Source organism: Puma concolor, chromosome D3 (genome assembly GCF_028749965.1).
Source record: "Puma concolor isolate L17-30 chromosome D3, mPumCon1.1.hap2, whole genome shotgun sequence".
Lineage (NCBI taxonomy): Eukaryota > Metazoa > Chordata > Mammalia > Carnivora > Felidae > Puma > Puma concolor.
Window position 1 is genome coordinate 47,782,949 of NC_141678.1, and position 17,933 is coordinate 47,800,881.

The 17,933-nt window shown below is 40.9% G+C and overlaps 1 protein-coding gene across 4 annotated transcripts in view; it reads right to left on the reverse strand.

The window, feature by feature from the left end:
- The window catches only part of ZNF521 (zinc finger protein 521), a 280,911-nt gene that overhangs the window by 16,249 nt on the left and 246,729 nt on the right, over window positions 1–17,933 (reverse strand). For all 4 annotated transcript variants that reach the window (XM_086682654.1, XM_086682653.1, XM_086682651.1 and 1 more), the window contains 2 exons: window positions 13,314–13,445; window positions 10,553–10,668 (listed from right to left, as the gene is read on the reverse strand). In XM_086682654.1, the coding sequence (XP_086538780.1) occupies window positions 10,553–10,668; window positions 13,314–13,445 (248 nt within the window). The remainder of the gene's footprint in view (window positions 1–10,552; window positions 10,669–13,313; window positions 13,446–17,933) is intronic.

The following is a 17,933-nucleotide window of genomic DNA, read 5'->3' on the forward strand; positions in this document are numbered from 1 at the left end:
CCACTCTTGCCTTACTTTCCCTTCGGAGGGTGAGCGAGACGATGTAATACCACCCAGACATCGGGATGAGATTTTGAACCGATTACACACAAGGCCGAATTACGTGTGGGTGCTACTGTCTTAATGTGTGACCTCTCACCCCGCTGCTGTAGTTCTAAAGCCTCTTTGGAATAAGCCCAAGTCTGAGGCATAAAAAGGCCATTTCTGCAGCTTATAACACAGTAGGTCCCCTATGGCATCACATCTGTTAAATTCATACACTGGTATTTCAGGCCTGAATTTGATTTATCTTTTAAAAAGGAGTACGAACAACAGACGATGTTAAGAGCACAGATTGTGAAACATTACAAATTAATCCTGGGTCCGCAGTGAACCGGGAGGGGCAGTATCATCTTTCGTTTTAACAGGCTGTGCCCTCCTGTCCGGTCACCCTCTGGGCTCCCCGCAGAGTGTGGGAGTGGGGAGTGGGGAGTGGGGCGGGAGGCCCCCTGAGGGGATGGGACAGGCAGGGAACAAGTCTTCCTGCCAGCTCTGGGGCTCTGGGCTGCAGCCAGTTTTGGAGCTGGGCGTCTCTGCTCATTCTACTTCAGAAGGTGGCTTGCACCACGCAGATCACCAGAGTGTGTAAGAGGGGTTCTGCGAAGCCTGGGGTTAGGGCATTTTGAGCAGAGGCTTGCGGAGCCCCGAGGCAATTAGCTCTGGTCCTCAGAGTCGGGGCGCGGGGGGGGGGGGGGGCGTCACATTGCAGATGGGGCAGCATGTGGGGGACCGGGTTGGCGCTCACGCCACCGGCTGACCTGAGCCATGGGACAGAGGGCATGCACATTTCTCAGATCCAACTCTGGACTCTGAACTCAGGTTCAGGACAGACGTGACTCCAATCGCAACGCACACCTTGTCTGCTGTCCCCGGCCTCCTGTCGCTCTCAGACCATGGGTGCCCCTTACTAATCGGCGATTGGCAGCACATCCCCGGCTCCCAGAGTCAGCGATTGGTTTAAGGCCATTGCCGCCTGTCCGTGTTCTTCGTGAGACATTAAACGACACCGTAATGCGTCCCTTCCAGCTCTTCTCCTAGTTCCAGGACAGTCCCGTTTTGGAGCGCCACCTTTAACAAAGCAGTAGTGGCCCGACAACGTTTCCGAGATCTCAGGAAAAAGTGAGAAAGAGAGAGGGAAAGCTTGCAAGCGAAGGCACAGATGGTGGGCGGAGACGCAGGGTGCTCTCAGCAGGCTTCAGTGGAGATGCATTAACTCCACAGAGGGATGAGGGCTTCCCACCAGTACCATCATGAATTATAACTGAGTATGGGAGTGAGGTCTTAGCGCCTGGCTCACAGCAAATAGACTGTTCTAGTTTCCTGCCCAATCACCTTTCACCCTTATAAACTCAAAGCACAGCAAAGCTCACTGCTGCTATTTAATGGTATCCCGGTAGCCTTTTATGTGTCTAGAAGGCACACAAACTTAGCAGATGTGCCCAGTGGTGTAAGTCAGATAATTACAAAATTAAGTTTTGGCGATGTCAGAAAAGGAAACCTTTCACGGGTGATTCGGGTTTCCAGTGAGAGGTGGTCTTCTGTCAGCCGGGGAACGGAATCAAAGCAGGAGGGGGCGGGCGCGAAAGAAAGATGCCCACCTCTCAGACACCCTGGGTACCCGGGAAGAGCCTCCCTTTCGCGCACTTTCTCCTCCCCTTATGGGAAGGCGGTTCCTGCCCAGTTGGTTAGTTCTCCCACTCGCGCATTCGATGAAGTTATCAATGAAGGAGGTCTGTTATTTTAGGCAGTTTAAAATTTCACCGCTTTTAAAGGACTCGTTTACCCTGCCTTTCACTCCCGTTTAAAGCCTTGGAGTTGCTGTTCTAAATGACAGCACCGCGAGCGAGCACTGCTTTTAAGCACTATTCATCTCACCCGCCACATCTCGGGCTTTTACAGAACACTGCTCTCTCTCTCCAATAAGGGGAACTTACTCTTTCATAGCTGCAGGGCAGAGCCTGTTCCGAGCTGTAGATTCGCTGCAAATATAACAATAAAGGATACAAATGTGAATTCCTCTTAAAATACACGCTTGGCTCTGAAGCTGCCTTGCCTTAGCAAACTCGATCAAGAGCAGCCTATCAATCTTTCTCCAAATGCACAGCAACAGCTCATTTCGCGCGGCTGTCCGATGGATCGCCACATCGATGGATCAGAAGGCGCGGGAATGAATTCTTTGCTCATTTCAGGGGATTTATAGTTGAAGTCCATGATTACCATCTCTCTTTCTCTAATTGTCACAACAGTTGGATATGGGGGTGGTGTTTTCCAATAGTCGGGTAAAAGTTTGTAAACACAAAGGCTCTATTCTTGGCATTTTGTCTCCGCTAATGTGAGGAAGCTGATCCGTGTGTGGAGCAAACATCTAAAATAGGAACATATGTGGGAATTTAACGTGCCTCTCCGGATTGCAGAATGTTCTAGAAATTTGGATTTCCAGGTCTCTCCAAAGGATCTGACTGCAAACGTGGTGAGACAGAGCTCTGTCTTTACAGGACAATCATGCCCGCAGTTTCTCGTTCCTAAAGGAGGCAGATCTTCTGGCGCTGCTGCAGCAGCAGGCTGTCTTGGCGACATACAAGGCGGCAGGGCCAGCAAAGCCCAGCCAAGGCAGAATGTGGCAGAGGTGATGAACATTTCCAGGGGGTGGGGAGGGAGGGGGCTGTGGAACTGGCCACAGTGCTCTTCAGTACACCCTAGCTGGATGCTCCATAAAGTCGCACTGATGGCAGTTCGGAGATGGCCATCTGTCGTCAACTCTGGGCCAGACAAAAAAATAATGTAATGGCAGATCGCTAACAACAGGGCTGTTGGAGGAGGGAATGACTCCTAGAACGAGGAGGTGGTGCTCCATCTTTTAATAGCGAAAACCAGCCATCGATATGAACATCAAGAAATTAATGGATGGAGAATTTTTAAAAACTGAGCTGTGGTGTTGTAGAGACGACTCAGATGTAAATAAAGTGGCTTTGGCTTATTGCTATCACCTCTGCTGCCCCTACTTCGGTCATATTAACCACTTGATTCTTGAGCATTTGACTAGCAGGACACATGGTGAAGCAGTGAGGGCCAAATTTAGAAAAAGGTGAGCCCACGTTGTGCCTCCAAGCATGCACACGCAGATTAGGCATTTATTGGTACAAAACGGGTAATTGAAAATGCATTTACTCATTTAGTCCAAATGAGTTCATTGTGACAATCATGCTTCTCTATCTTTCCGTACGCTTGCTTAATTTCTAGAAGCAGTTTTATAAAAGAGCAAAATAAAGCTACCTCGTCTTTAGATGCATTGTGAATGCCATAAAATTTTAAACTCCCTTCTTTGCTCAAGAAAAACCTTAGCTTTGTGCTACTGCATAGATGATAGGAAGAGAGAGGGGGTGGGGAAGGGGGAAGGGAGGGACGGAGGGAGGGAAGGAGGGAGAGAGAGGGAGAGGGAGAGAGAATGAATAACAGTCAAACTGAGGTTAGCTGTGTCCTATTTCTTTGTCCTATATGATTAACTTTCTGCCTTCAATGGTAAGGCCAATCAATCCTGATTGAATTATCCAATATTAACAGCTGAAAGTGATCAAAAGTAATGGTGAAAACATAGCACCAATCAATAAATCAATGCAAATGATTCAGTTCCTGGAGATTCGATCAAATAAAAGAGATAGATCAATTTAACCACTGAGCAAATTAAGTGGAAGTTGGTGTAGCACCAATTTACTTCAAAAGCCCCGCAGGCCCACAAAGCAGAGAAATGAGGTGGTGGAGAAACAGACCAGTTCCAGACCCACATGCTCACTTGACACAATTTATGCTCCTGAGATCCCTGAGGCTATGTGGTGTGTTTAGGGGCTGTGATTTCAGCCCTAAGAACAAGAGACACGCAGAGGTCCAAAGGATCTGAGGAACTGGAGAGCTAAGGTACCAGGAAGCATGAACCACCCAGGAAGAGGCAGGAAGTACGCCCCCCACATCAGCTGTCCTCCCAGAGGACCACTCTGGAGCCCAGCGCTGGAGTCCACCCAGACACGGTAACGGGCAAATCTTCCAGTCTGGGGTTCCTAAAGGAAGGCCGTACGATGAGAAGCAAGGCAGGACAGGGTGTTGAGTCTTAGAGTTGGAGTGGGGATAGTGAAAGCAATCTCAAACTCCATTAGAAATAAAAACAGGACAACTGAAAAATACAGAACGGTTTGTGAGGAGTATCTGGGGCAAAATAGTTTTAGGGCACTTCTTACAGCTTTAAACGCACACTTTTCCATTCTTCCTGTTTGCAATAGAGGATCGGCCTTACTCAGAGAAAAATATGACAACGAGCTAGAGCAAACCCTCATCCCCCCCCCCCCGCCACATCACATCCAGACCCCACCTTGTCTTTGATGGAGGGGGCAAGATAAAACTTTTGTTTCCGCTACACGTCCTTCATTTGAGGTATATGGAGAGAAGGGTCAGGTTGTTTTGAAACATATTTCTGAAAGCAAACGTAAATGTTTTGTTTTACGGTTATATGCTAAAAGGAAAAAGGGAAAGAAAAAAGCCCAAGATTCTTTAATCCTGTGAAAAAGATGAATGTTTAAAAATGAGAATTTTTACCTGGAAACCAATTAACATGAAACTATGTCAAGGTATGATTAACTGGGAAATTATTCTGGTAGAACTAGAGCAGAGAACTAAGGAAAATTCTGATGTGTTTGAGGTAGACATTTTATTTCTGAGTGATGATGACTCCCGATTAGGTTTACTTAGGTCAGCACTAGTGAGCAGGGAGAGAGGGTCAGGGGGCCAATGTCCGCCCAGTGCCTGTCTTCCTCCACACCCTGCACAGAGTGTTCTGTGTCGCCTACTCAGCTGCACTCTCACCACGATCCTGAGAGTTAGGTGTGAGGCCTTGTTGTTGCCTATGGGCCCATTGTACAGATGATAAAACTGAAGCACACAGTCAGTAATAGCTTGTAAGTGACGGTGACCCTGTCGATCAAACTCTGGTGATTTTTCTCCGTAACTCATGCTTTTTCCCTTGTACTAAGCTGCCTATAGGGAATTGGTAGCAAATTAAAACAAATGAAAAAAAAAAACTAATGAAAACTATTTTTTAAACTACTAACCGCTGGAGACTTTATGGGTGGCTAAGTCTCCCATAATCACAGATATCAGAATCATTTCCATCCTTCAGAACCAGCTTGAACACCTCCCACATGAGGTCTTTCTTGAGTCTCCCAGCTGGAGAATAAGCATCTTCTTTTGGAATACTTATAACCATTGACTACATATTAGCTCATATAATGTTTAATCATCTGCATTGTCTTATCTTTTCTAGGAGACTATAAATGTGATATATTTCTAATTATTTTTTATATGTCATAGAGTGATTGGGACCATGGTCGATTTAAAATGATGACGTGGTAATTTTACAAATATTTGAATTAATAAATATGCTCCTTAATTAACAATGGCACTGGGACAATAGTAGTAAATAGCATAGGGCTTGTGATTTTGACTATGACTCCTAAATGTCTCATCATGTATTATTTAATAACTTGAGACACAGATTTGTATTAAATTGATTAAAAGCCTAGTTTAAGAAAACAGCTAAGTTAGCAAGTGACCCAGTGACTGGCTCAGCAGCCACATGGCCACGCTGTACTGTTGTCTTTTACAGCCCATCGTATGTGCGCTGCATCATTTTCTTTCAGAAATATGACCGTAAAACTTGAGCACCAGTTAAGCTGTGGTGTGAAAAAAGGCATCCAGATGAGGTGATCTGGTGGGAAAGAGGAGAAAAACAGCTGAAGAGACAATTACATACTGAAAAAGAAGTGATACCCGAAAATCATGGTGTATCCCTCAGAATGTCAGCTGCATTTTGAATGTGGAAAACACTGCATTCGTGAGCTTAAGGAGGGAAGGGCTGCGTATCAAAATAACCTTTGATTCAAAAGGAATTCAAATACCAGAATCTCAGAGCCTGAAGTTCACCCAGGCCAATTCCGTCTCTCCCTCCTGCTGAAATTCCCTCAACATTCATTACATTCGTAACATGGTGCCTGATGGAACTTTCTACGAGACACGTTGGAAGGGAATGATTTGATCACTGCTATTGAATTGTAGCTTGTCTAGAGGCACCAATTAAAGAGTAATTAGTATATTGAAAGAAAGTGGCCTATTCAGCAGCATTTTTACAAACACACCACTTGCTCACACCTGTATAAACCACTTTGGATACAAATATGCATTGTAGGATATTATTCTTGGACCAGACCATCCCTCGCTCAAAGCAGCTTCCTTAAGTGCTGCAGAAAAAGTTGTGAGGTCTATTAGGAAAACATGTGAAACATTCAATATATTCATTTGCTTTTAAAATAACAAAATGTTCATTTAGTTCCAATAATACACTTTTATTCCAAAGCACATCTTCCCCACCGGCATGCAAGATACAAATAGATTAGAATTGCTTGCAAAAGTGAGGGAAAACTCTACCAAAGAAGAAAGACTACCTTGCCAATAATTGCACATTATATATCTCTAAACTGGAATGAGTACTTTCGGTAAGAAAGGTTTAGGGGTCATGTGAAGAGTATAAGCTTCCATACTGGCAAAAGGTGTGTCTTAGATTGAGTGTTCCATAGAAGTAGAGGTTTTGTCTCATTTAATTCTAAAAGGAATTGTGGGGGCGCCTGGGTGGCGCAGTCGGTTAAGCGTCCGACTTCAGCCAGGTCACGATCTCGCGGTCCGTGAGTTCGAGCCCGGCGTCGGGCTCTGGGCTGATGGCTCAGAGCCTGGAGCCTGTTTCCGATTCTGTGTCTCCCTCTCTCTCTGCCCCTCCCCCGTTCATGCTCTGTCTCTCTCTGTCCCAAAAATAAATAAACGTTGAAAAAAAATTTTTTTAAATAAAATAAAAAAATAAAAAAATAAAAAAAAAATAAATAAATAAAAATAAAAGGAATTGTGGTCTGTGATGTCCAAAAGATGATGTCTGAATCATTGGTGTCCTGAAGATGGACAGTGCATAATAAGGAATTATCTGAGTACTGACTGGCGTTGTAGGCAAATATCAATGAAAATAACATACTCCCGTGTGTGTGTGTGTGCGTGTGTGTGTGTGTGTGTGTGTGTGTGTGTGTGTGTTGGGTATATAATTTTATACCCAACAAAGCACGTCTATTCACACACACAAAAAAAATGGTTTCACATTTTTAACTGGGCATAAGTAGTGAAAGAAACGTAAATTAATTTTATGCTCATGAAATCATTTATGCACCACACCACTGAAAGACATACCATCGTTATATTATGAGGCAATTTTGAAATGCTCACCCTTGACTTGCCCTAGTATTCTCACTCTGACAGAAGAATCAAATAAACTATATGCTTTCAATCTTCCATTGGATTTCAGTTTGTGGGCGTTTCGTTTCATAACCTCTTATGAAAAGTCTGCCTTTCTGAACTTCAGTGGCATAAACAAACAGATGACTTCAAGTGGTATGTATGATATATGTCAATTTTAAAACTTGCACTTACTTTACTTACCACAGTGTGAACTACAGTGAGCTGATAAAATGGCTTCATTTGTCATTTTTCTATTCTTATTATTTTGGTTACCGATCTTATTTTCTATTGTTACCTTAATTTCAGTCAATTTTCCCCTTCCTTCTAGAAATTAACAAAACTATTATGGTTTTGGTACACTTACCATGCCCACTTTTCATGCAGGAAATAAAAGAAATCAATCTTTAAAAATTACATTAATTCCATCCTCTAAGCCCAGGTGTAAAGCTAATTTGGGTAATGAAAGCAAATGTACAGGACTGTGAACCCCTGAGGGTAAAGCATAAAAATCCAAATACTCTCAAAACGAGAAAAAGTAAAGTTAGCTCTGATCCATTTTTCTTAATGTATTGGAACCAAAACCCACTGTTAGTACTCAGGACTTTAGAAAATAGACTTACATAGATATTTCAATGATGGTTGATATTAGCTTTGTAACAATGATCACATACTAACTATAAAAAAAACTTTTATCTAGGGGATGATGCGTATATTGAACCTGGGTACTCATATCAAGACCATGTTTGATTCTGGGTAATGGGATTGGAAAAAGAGCGCTCACAGCTTTGGATTGTAGAATAAGTCTTCTTGTGACCCAGATCACAATCTGAATGAATGAGTCAGGAATATTTTGAGACATGTTTGACCTTCTAAGATCCCAAAGACTCAGGAAGAGTTGTATGTTTTGTATTGTATCTTTCATACCAACAGTTCTCAAAGTGTGGCTCAGGGACTTCTGGGGTCTCCTGGATCCTCTCCAGGGGTCTGTTATGTCAGGACTATTTTCACAGTAGCATTAAGACATCATTTGCCCTTACACCCTCATCATCTCATGAGCGCAGAGTAGAGTTTCCTACAGGTGACTTGACAAGGGATAAGTGATGACATCATCTCTCTGACAGCTAGTAGAATCGCAGGTGTGTATATTCTTGTGTTTAAAACTTCTCTCAAGTTTGATTTCTAATACGGAAATATCAATAGATAGTAAGCTGCACAAATCATAGGCCCTTGTGGTCATCGATCATTTTAAGTGTAAAGACATCCTGAGCTCAAAGAGTTTGAAAACCACAGGTCTAGACTAATTGTAGAACAGAATGAATACCGTATGTTCCACGAAACCCTAAAGTATACTATAAAAGAAACCTGGAGTCCTGAAGGATGTGGATAATTGCTCAGCTTTGTCTGTGCTATGGAGGGGTACAGGCTACTACGGCCATAGTGTCGGGTTCTTTTAATGAAAGACACCCACCGAAGTCTTACCAACAGGTTAGCTGTATTAGAAATCTACTAATAACAGTACAAAAGTGCAAGTTTGTTGCAAACTTTTTTCAAGAACATGAGAGAGAAGTCAGTCTCTATAGAATCTCTACAACTTTGATTTTAAGCTATTATTAATTCTGCTCCACAGTTTACATGCTAAGTATCACTAGGTATATTGGCCATATCCTTTACAGAGTCCTAAAAACCCAAAGGACTTATCTTTTGAAACATCTGGCAATAAGAATATATTTTGAAACAGAAATTTAGGTTGTATTAAGATACACTTTCTGACAACATTCTGTGTCAGAGTAGATATCCCAAACAGATGTGACAGAGTAGATAGCTATTGAGAAGCGATAGAAAGTAAGATAGCAACTTTAATTTCAGCCCACTGACACCACTATGACAATGGGTTTACCCATTCTTTCATAGATTTTTTTATTTCACCTCCTTAATTTGCTATTTGTTTACTTATAGAACAGATGATAAACTGTAAATTTCTTATTTTGACACATAGTTCACATTAATCTGGCTTCCCCAGAGCCCAAAGAGGTACAAAGCTGTCTCAGGGTCTACAGTGTACTATGAAAAACTAAGGAGTGTGTGTGTGTGTGGGGGGGGGGGGGGGGGGTGGGGTGGGCAGAGGGGAGGGTGGGTTCCTGCTTAACCAGACCTGGTTTAAGAGATTCAATGCGAAAAATAATTACCCCTCCCCCCCCCCCCCCCGTTCAGGCTAAATAACTTTATTGTTAATCATTGTTAATAATAATGCTCATAATAATAAAATAATTTTAAGTTCGAACTCATTCTCCTCCAAGGGGACCAGTAAAATTTAACAAAAACATGTCACTCCTATCGTTTTGTCAGAAAAATAAGCGTAAGTATTATGCCCATTTTTCAGGTGAAGTAGCAGAAAAAAAAAGACTTCTTTTCCTTTCACAATAAGTAACATTTCTAGGATAGAATCCAGGTCTCTTACCCATATTTTAACTACTAGTCTATTGCTAAGAGTAATAAAACCAACCAAACATTTGCATTATATTTTATAGTTGGTACCTATTACTTCATGTTACCTAACAACAACCCCGTAAGTGTTACACCCGTCTATCATTTCTTCATATCCAAGGTTCAGAGACATTATGGACCAGTGCAAAGTCATATACCTAGCGAGTGGGACACTCAAGGCTAAACCTGATGTCTTTGGATGCCAAAATTTTAACTACGAGGCTGTTCCTAAGTAATAATTATTCTCTTCCATTATGTGGAAGAAACATACTGGACAAGAGTACAGCTTCTTTCTTCTCTTCCCCTCTCCCTTCCGATTTCAAGCCCCTCAGGATAACAATGACTTGGACATCCATCCAGCTTGGAGTCCATTGGGAACAGAACATGAATAAAACAGGATTGGGGAGAATGGGCCATAACAGCGAGGTGAATGATCCCATAGTCCAATAAACCTGACCTCTAAGCCTATCACACTGGGTCAGAAGGTCCAATTATAGGTCTGTTCTAGTTCTTTTTATGATTGACAGCAGCCAGAGGCAAAATTACTTTGGTGTCTGTTAATCCAGCCTCTAATTCTCCCTTTGCCCCAATACGCACAGAGCATCATGGTGGCCCAGGGTGAGTGATACTGTGAATCCAGATTTAAAATGCCCTTGTTTCCTATAAGAAGAGCAACTGAGTTCAATCCCAGTTCTCCTCGTGGGGACATTACCTGCAGCTCTGTTTGGAAGAAAAACTTCTGTGGACATTGTGTGCAGTCATAGATCTTGTCTTCTTGTCCATGGGCAGAGAAAATATGCTGCTGCAACTTGTTTGCTTGAACAAACACTGAAATGATAAAAGGATGGTGAACCTTGGGTTATTTTCTTTCCGAAATGCCCTCAGTCAATGACTCCCTGTGAACAGACCCAGGCTGAGTGGACTGAATGCCGCACCTTCTGGGTGTGACCACTGCCAGGCCCCCGGGGAGGGCTGAGTCACATCTGCTCATGCTTGGGTCCCCGGCTTTTGTTAAGATGCACTCTACCAAGCACCCAATTCAGCCCAAACAGCTCCAAAGTAAAGGTTTATCGAGGCCCTGCTCCCTATAAATCTTTTAAAAATAAAGCTGAAAATTGTCAAATGCACAGCCCTGTCTGAACAGAAATGACTCTTATTTCTCAGCAACCCACAGGTTAAGAAATCATAGATGCCAAAACCCTGCTTATTGTATTTGCCTAAAGTTATAGCTGGCAAACAGTTCTCTATTTAAATGTGTTAATGCTAAAAATTATATCCCACAGCTACTCTGGGGCACTGTCTATAAATGTGAAACAGAACGGCAGGTAAATTCTCTTTGGATACTTTAAGATCAACTCAGCCTACACACTGAATGCAAGGGTTTCAATAATATAAACATGTTCAATTTTAATGACTACAAAACAAGGCCCTAAGACTGTGTAACAGTTTACCTAGGAGACATACTATTAATAATTAAATTGTATATGCCAGAGGCAGTGTTTGGGTTGGCAGAACTGACTTCTGATGGATGCCTGGTGCACTGTGACCTAAAAAAGTTTGCATCTACAATATTAATCTGTATAGGCAGGGAGAGGATTTATTAAAGATGTTGGCATTTGACTTTGACTCCACTCTAATCATTAAAATTATTCTAATTGCCAGCCAACCTAAAATATTAGAATATTGTTCTTGTGAGTCATACATTTTAATCACATTTCTCATTACCTTAAAAAACTACTCAGATTTCTTTGCTCCCACCTAACATGCTTTATATTGGAAGTTCTTTTTTTTTTAATTGTTATTTCTAAAATTACTTCAAGATACACTGAAACAATTCAGGTCTGTCAGCACAGAAAATGCAGACGACTCATGATTAATGCATTTTTGTCTCTTACCTACATCCACAAAAAGAAATGGGGTTTTTATACAGATTTGCAACTGATCTCCATATAACTTAGCACATGTTATGAGGCTTCTGGCTACAACATGAAATAACTATTTTATTAGGGGTCTCAGTCATGAGATCTATGACCCAGTCTTCCTTATGAAGACTTACCACGAGCTTTTATAAAGAACCCTGACTCCTGACTCATTGTATCTTAAGATAAATACTATGTTGTGGTAAAAATATAACAATATATTTTATCTTAATTGCTGAGAACAAATTGGTGGTTACCAGAGGGGAAGCAGGTCGGGGGATGGGCTAGATGGGTGATGGGGATTAAGGCGTTCATTTGTTGTGATGAGCGCCGGGTGATGTATGTAAATGCTGAATCGCTAAATTGTACACCTGAAACTAATATTACACTGTATGTTAACTGGAATTTAAATAAAAACTTAAAAAGATAAATTTTAAAAAGCATCCCCCAAGCCCAATATATATTTTTAAATATGAATCGAAAGCACAAGAACAACAACGAAACAGTTCCAAAAGAAGGCGTGGCTGATGGAATTATTGAAAGAAGGAGGCTCACAGGCAAATGTCATTAACACATTCAAGAACTACTTGCAGTAACTGTATAATGAACATGGCCCCTCTCTTCTTTTGTTACAGGACAGAAATCTACAGGCTGAATGTAGTAAAGGTTAATAATCAATGCCTGGGATCTTGCTCTGCAAACAAAGAAGTCAATTTTGAGAGAAGGATATATTTTTGTTGTGTTTTGGTCTTTTTTTTTTTTTTTTTTTTTTTGACAAGTAAGAAGGGAACATAGCCTTGAGGGGCTTGACCACTGAGTTCAAGACATATGCAAAACAATCACAAAGGACTTTCCAAAATAACTTTGTCACTGTTGGGGGGAGTACCAGAAATACGTGTGATCATATCTCAACCCCAAGGGCTTCAAATTATAGATTCTGATTTACATTTTTGTTTTTTTGCTGCTGCTGTAAACTATAGAGCCAAAACATCCAATGAAAGTTTCTTCTTAAAAGTGTAAATTTATATTAAAAATCCATCCAATTTCCTAGGAAATAAACGCCTCACCTAATCTGTTCATCTAATCTGTTTTCTAGCTCCAGGAATTTGGGAGGGTTTTAATGCTACCTTTTTATTTCTTACGGGAAATGTTAGAAAACTCTCCAAGTTTAAGTAACAGACATAGGCTGGCAACACGGCTGCACTTGCAGTCAGACGTCTTGCGATTAAGAAGCAGCTTCGTGCAGGCACTCTTGCCTTGGTAACCTTTTCACACCGAGAGGAGAAAAGGGAACAAAACATGGATGTCGTTTTCCAAATGGAAAAGTGCAAACTTCTGAGAGAATTGAAATGCCATTTGTTCATCCTGACAGTTAACCTTCCTGCCCATTTGAGCCTTTAAGTGGGCGGCAATCAATAATGCTAATATAAGCAGAAATCAAACATCTTCTCCCCAAATTGAACAGAAGTCCTGTCTGTAAAAGGCCATTGTGGTGGGAATATGCTTTGGTAGGAAAGACATGAACTGGCCATGAAGCTCTCTAGAGTTTCCTACCTGTAAAGCAGACGGGGCACTTGAAGGTACCTCCCATCCCTTCGAAGCTGTGCTCTATCAGATGGCACTGGAGTTTGGCAGGGGAGTCGAAGGTCTGGCTGCAGAGCTTACATTCATGGTTCAGTCCTTCATCTGTGAAGAATACATGAACAGAAAAGTTGAAACACATCATATCTTTTTAAAAATTTTTTCTACATGTTTTATTTATTTTTGAGAGAGCACAAGCAGGGGAGGGGCAGAGAGAGAGGAGGACAGAGGATACAAAGTGGGCTCTGCGCTGACACCAGAGAGCCTGAGGTGGGGCTTGGACTCATGAACGGTGAGATCGTGACCTGAGCTGAAGTCAGATGCTCAGTCGACTGAGCCACCCAGGTGCCCCCACATCATATCTTTAACGGACAAGTGTAATTGCATCTGTTAAACTACTTCCATCACCAAATATAAATATATAGTAGCATGTATGGTTGTGGATTCTTATTTCACATTACCTACGAATTTGTATCAATGTAAAACATTTCTGGAATTTAAACTCCAAAGAGAATCAGAAGGCAGTATTTATCTTCCGGGTGAAGCATTTTGTTAAGCTTTTAAGGTATCATTAGGATGTCACTGATAAGGCATCTCTTTTTCACTATCATGATTTTATGGCTGTGTATTTCCAAAGTCCTAAAATAATGGACCCAAGGAAAATGGACAGCTTCTTCCTTAAGTCTCTCCTCTGGTTTTCCTAGAATGTTCTACAAATTTATATTTCTTTTTTTTTAAGATTATTAATTTATTTGGAGAGAGAGACAGCAAGAGCCAGTATGAGTGGCGGAGAGGCAGAGAAAGAGAGGGAGAGAGAGAGAATTCCAAGAAGGTTCCATGCTGTCAGCACAGCACGAACTGTGAGATCATGACCTGAGCCGAAATCAAGAATCGAATGCTTAAACGACTGAGCCACCTGGGTGCCCCTACACATTTCTATTTCTAACTATAAGGTTTTTAGTGATACTCCCATTGACACAAACTTTCTTTTTCTATTCCCAAGATTTCTGGGCAATTTTGGAATATTAGTAATGCTTACAGTTTATCCTACAAGTGCTATTTTTATGCAGGGTACTCCTGGTTCTCCATATCTTCTCAGTTCATTGCTCCTTCTACCTTGTAAGATAGTTTCAATTTTACCCAGTGATCTAGACTCTGTCTTTCTCTGAGGGAATTTCTACGAGCTCCATGCTCAGTTTTGACTAGTCCTGGATTTTTCTTTGATATCTTAGGAACAAGATGGTAGAAAAATATTTCAACGTAATAATAATTGCTATATAATGTGAAGAGTTTCTGTTGTCGATAGACGCCATTATTTTTAGGTTGCCTATTTCCTCATTAAAATGTTTCTAAAACTTAAAATTTAAGGATTAGTCCAACTTATTTCAATTTGCAATTATAAGAAACAAAACCAGTAGCACTGGAATGAACAACCCAACACTTCTGGAGTGTTTTCTGCATTTCGGACACTGCTCTTCTAAGTGCCCAGATATAAATTCATTAATTTAACAGCTACTATTAGCCCCATTTTACAGATGAGGAAAATGAGGCCCAGAGACTGTAAGTGATTTTTACCCTGAGTCACAGGGTCAATATTTGGTGGAGCCGGAACTTAACTCCAGGCATCCGGGCCTCAAGGTCCATGATCTTAGCAAATAGGCTATGACATTCACCAACTACTCCCAAATGACTTATCAGAGTAAGGCCAGAGAGGTTGCAATTTAACCTGGCTTGTTATCAACTTATACTCTTACCTTCTCCTATTTGCAGTGATAAAAAATGTTACTAAGGATCATTAGTGAATGATCTAGGGAATGTGAAAGACGTATTCGTACCATGTGGGCAACAAGTCTATACTCCAAAGGTATTTCCTTCCATGCAACACAACATGCATGTGTAAGTCCTTCTCCAGCTGATATTACTGGCAACACAAAGGCTCAATTACAAAGTGAATTATTATTAGCTAACTAGGAGTAAAAATCACTCTATTTGTATTCCTAATCTTTCTTCTCACATAAGTATGAGTCTTTAGAAGCAGAGGATTGGAATTTGTAAAAAGAGAAGCAAAGCACTAATTAAGCCACCCAGTACTGTCTACATTTCACAAGAGATAAAAACCTACTCTGTATTTGGGTGGCACAGTAAATTCCTTGATTATAATTATGTAAGAAGGAGTTTAATTGTGCATACTGACATGACAAGGGGTTATACAAAAAGCTTTAGGGATTATATAAGATCAAGGGGTTTTCATCTGTTCTTTTCTCTCTTTCTTTTTTTAATCCTAAAGTCACCAAAAATTTTCCGAATTTTAGATATTAAGAAATATAAGAAACACCACTGTAGGGAATTGGGTCAGTAAGTTGATCATCAGAAATACTTGGCAAATTTAAATGTTTCCTTGATGCCGCATACCTTACTTTGGTGGTAAGAAGGTAACCAGGAGTCTTTATTTCATCTTTAAATTACGTGTTTTGCACAAGAACCAAGACGCAGCCTATGGGTGTGAGCAGGTATACACATTTGTTCCGGAATTCTTAAACTCGCAATATTTGTGAAGTAATATATGTAAGCCTGGCTGGCTTCCTTGGGGATAATGACTGACTGTTGCATGAACACAAAGTGAATTATGCAAGTTAGAATGGTCTTTAATGTGATGTTTTTTCTTGACTATGAGTATTTTGTTTGAAAAAATAATAGAAAGGAAGAAAGATATATGTGTATGAATACAAGCAAAACGTCTTCATCGATTTTTATTTATTTCCTATCCTAAGAACAGAGTCATTCCATCACAAAACATTACATAATCCAAATTTAGTCAGGTGAATTCACAAAACGGTGGCACACAATGATAAAGCATTTACGCATGATTAGTGTAGACTTAGTTGCCCTGAACCCCATACCCGGTGAAGGCACTAAGGGATACCAATGATCATAACAATAGCTTCTGGCATTTTCAGAACTGTTTACAGTTTAAAGCACATTTTTTTTAATATGAAAAAAAAAAAGATGCTGGGGGTTCTACCTGCCTTTCATTTCTAAGTTACATTTGAGTTTTTTTTTTCCAACTACTGACTTTTCCCAGCTATTTGAGTAGGATAGAAAATATATTTGAATTATTACACAGCAAATGATAGATAAGCAAAAGCTAGTGTGCTCCGAGCTACAAGTGAACACATCTAGACATTTCTCCCACTTTTATTAACTTCCCTACTCACTTTCTCCCTGCTCCTACTTGCTTATTTCCACAGGGTCAAATGGATAATGAGTGAGTGATAGGGGGACCCAGAACGCTTTTACCACTGGTTAACAGAACCCATTTTATACTGTTCAACTGAAGAACAGGGTAGAGATAGTATTGGGAAACTAAGACAACATATTTATAATATGAATTCACAAGTTTATCCATATTCAGAGTCTCTGTTTAACTCAGCTCCCATATATTCTCTATTTGCATTGTGTGGCTAAGGGCAGTGTGTTAGTTTTCAAACAATTTTCTAAAAAATCCTTAGTACTGGGGGATCTACCTTAGGTAAGCCCTGTTTCCTTCCAAAAGTGAGTTTCTCTCCTTTCTTCTTGCTATCTGGTATGAGGTAGTAAGGAGCTGTAAAGTGACACTGTGGTTTTAATTTGAAGTTGATGTTCAGGGGGAGGCACTATCAACACCTCCGAATGCAGGTGAACTTAAGCCTTAGACTCAGGATTTTGCCGAGGAAGCCACAACTTGCACCTTGTCTTTTTATCTCCCTTCTTCGTAAAGGTGCCAAAAACCTAAAAATTCAATCAAAGTGACCATTTCTGCTCTCCGGAAAGGTAGCAGCTGACAGTAATTGGATAATACAGTCTGACTCATTTATTAAAAAGAGATTCTGAGTCAATTGATTTAATAACCATTACAATATTCCATTAAGGATATAATAGGCTAGTGCAGCCCTATTTTTTTTATTGAGTTATGGATGAGATCTACGGATGAAATTTCTAGATTTTTCTTCCCTTTTTTGCCTATCCATAGTCTCTAGATTTTCCACAGGGAGCAAAATTTGCCTTTGTAGGTGACTTTGGAAGCTAAAGACTAAAACTGCTACCCTTTCCATACCCTACGAATAAGGATTGATGGCCACACTGCAATTCTGATTGTCAAAAAGTTACATAGCAAATAAGCAGTATTATGCAGTACAGAAAAACTCCAGTTCTAAACACTCGGCTGAAAAGTATTCTAACAAATACATGGGAGAGCAGAAATTAGCACAAGGAAAGGGAGAAAGAAACATCAGAGCGCGATTAGTCAATTGAACGAGAAGACCATGGACCTTCCAGGATAAACCCTCATCTTTCCAGAAAACCCCTGTTTGTTATGTACTGGTGGAGGGAAGCATGCGTGTGGCCAGCACTGTGGGTCCAAGGTCAGGAAAGGCACGAGTGAAGCTCTCACCACTGAGAACATGTTGGAGGCCAGCGACTTCCTGTCCTGGTCAACCGCTTTAAAGCATGACCAATGACGGTGTGGGCATAATTGAGAAATGATTTCACATGTATATAAATTTCAGCTAAAATAATTACTTCCATTTGTTAATCTTCATTTAAGCGCGAACATAA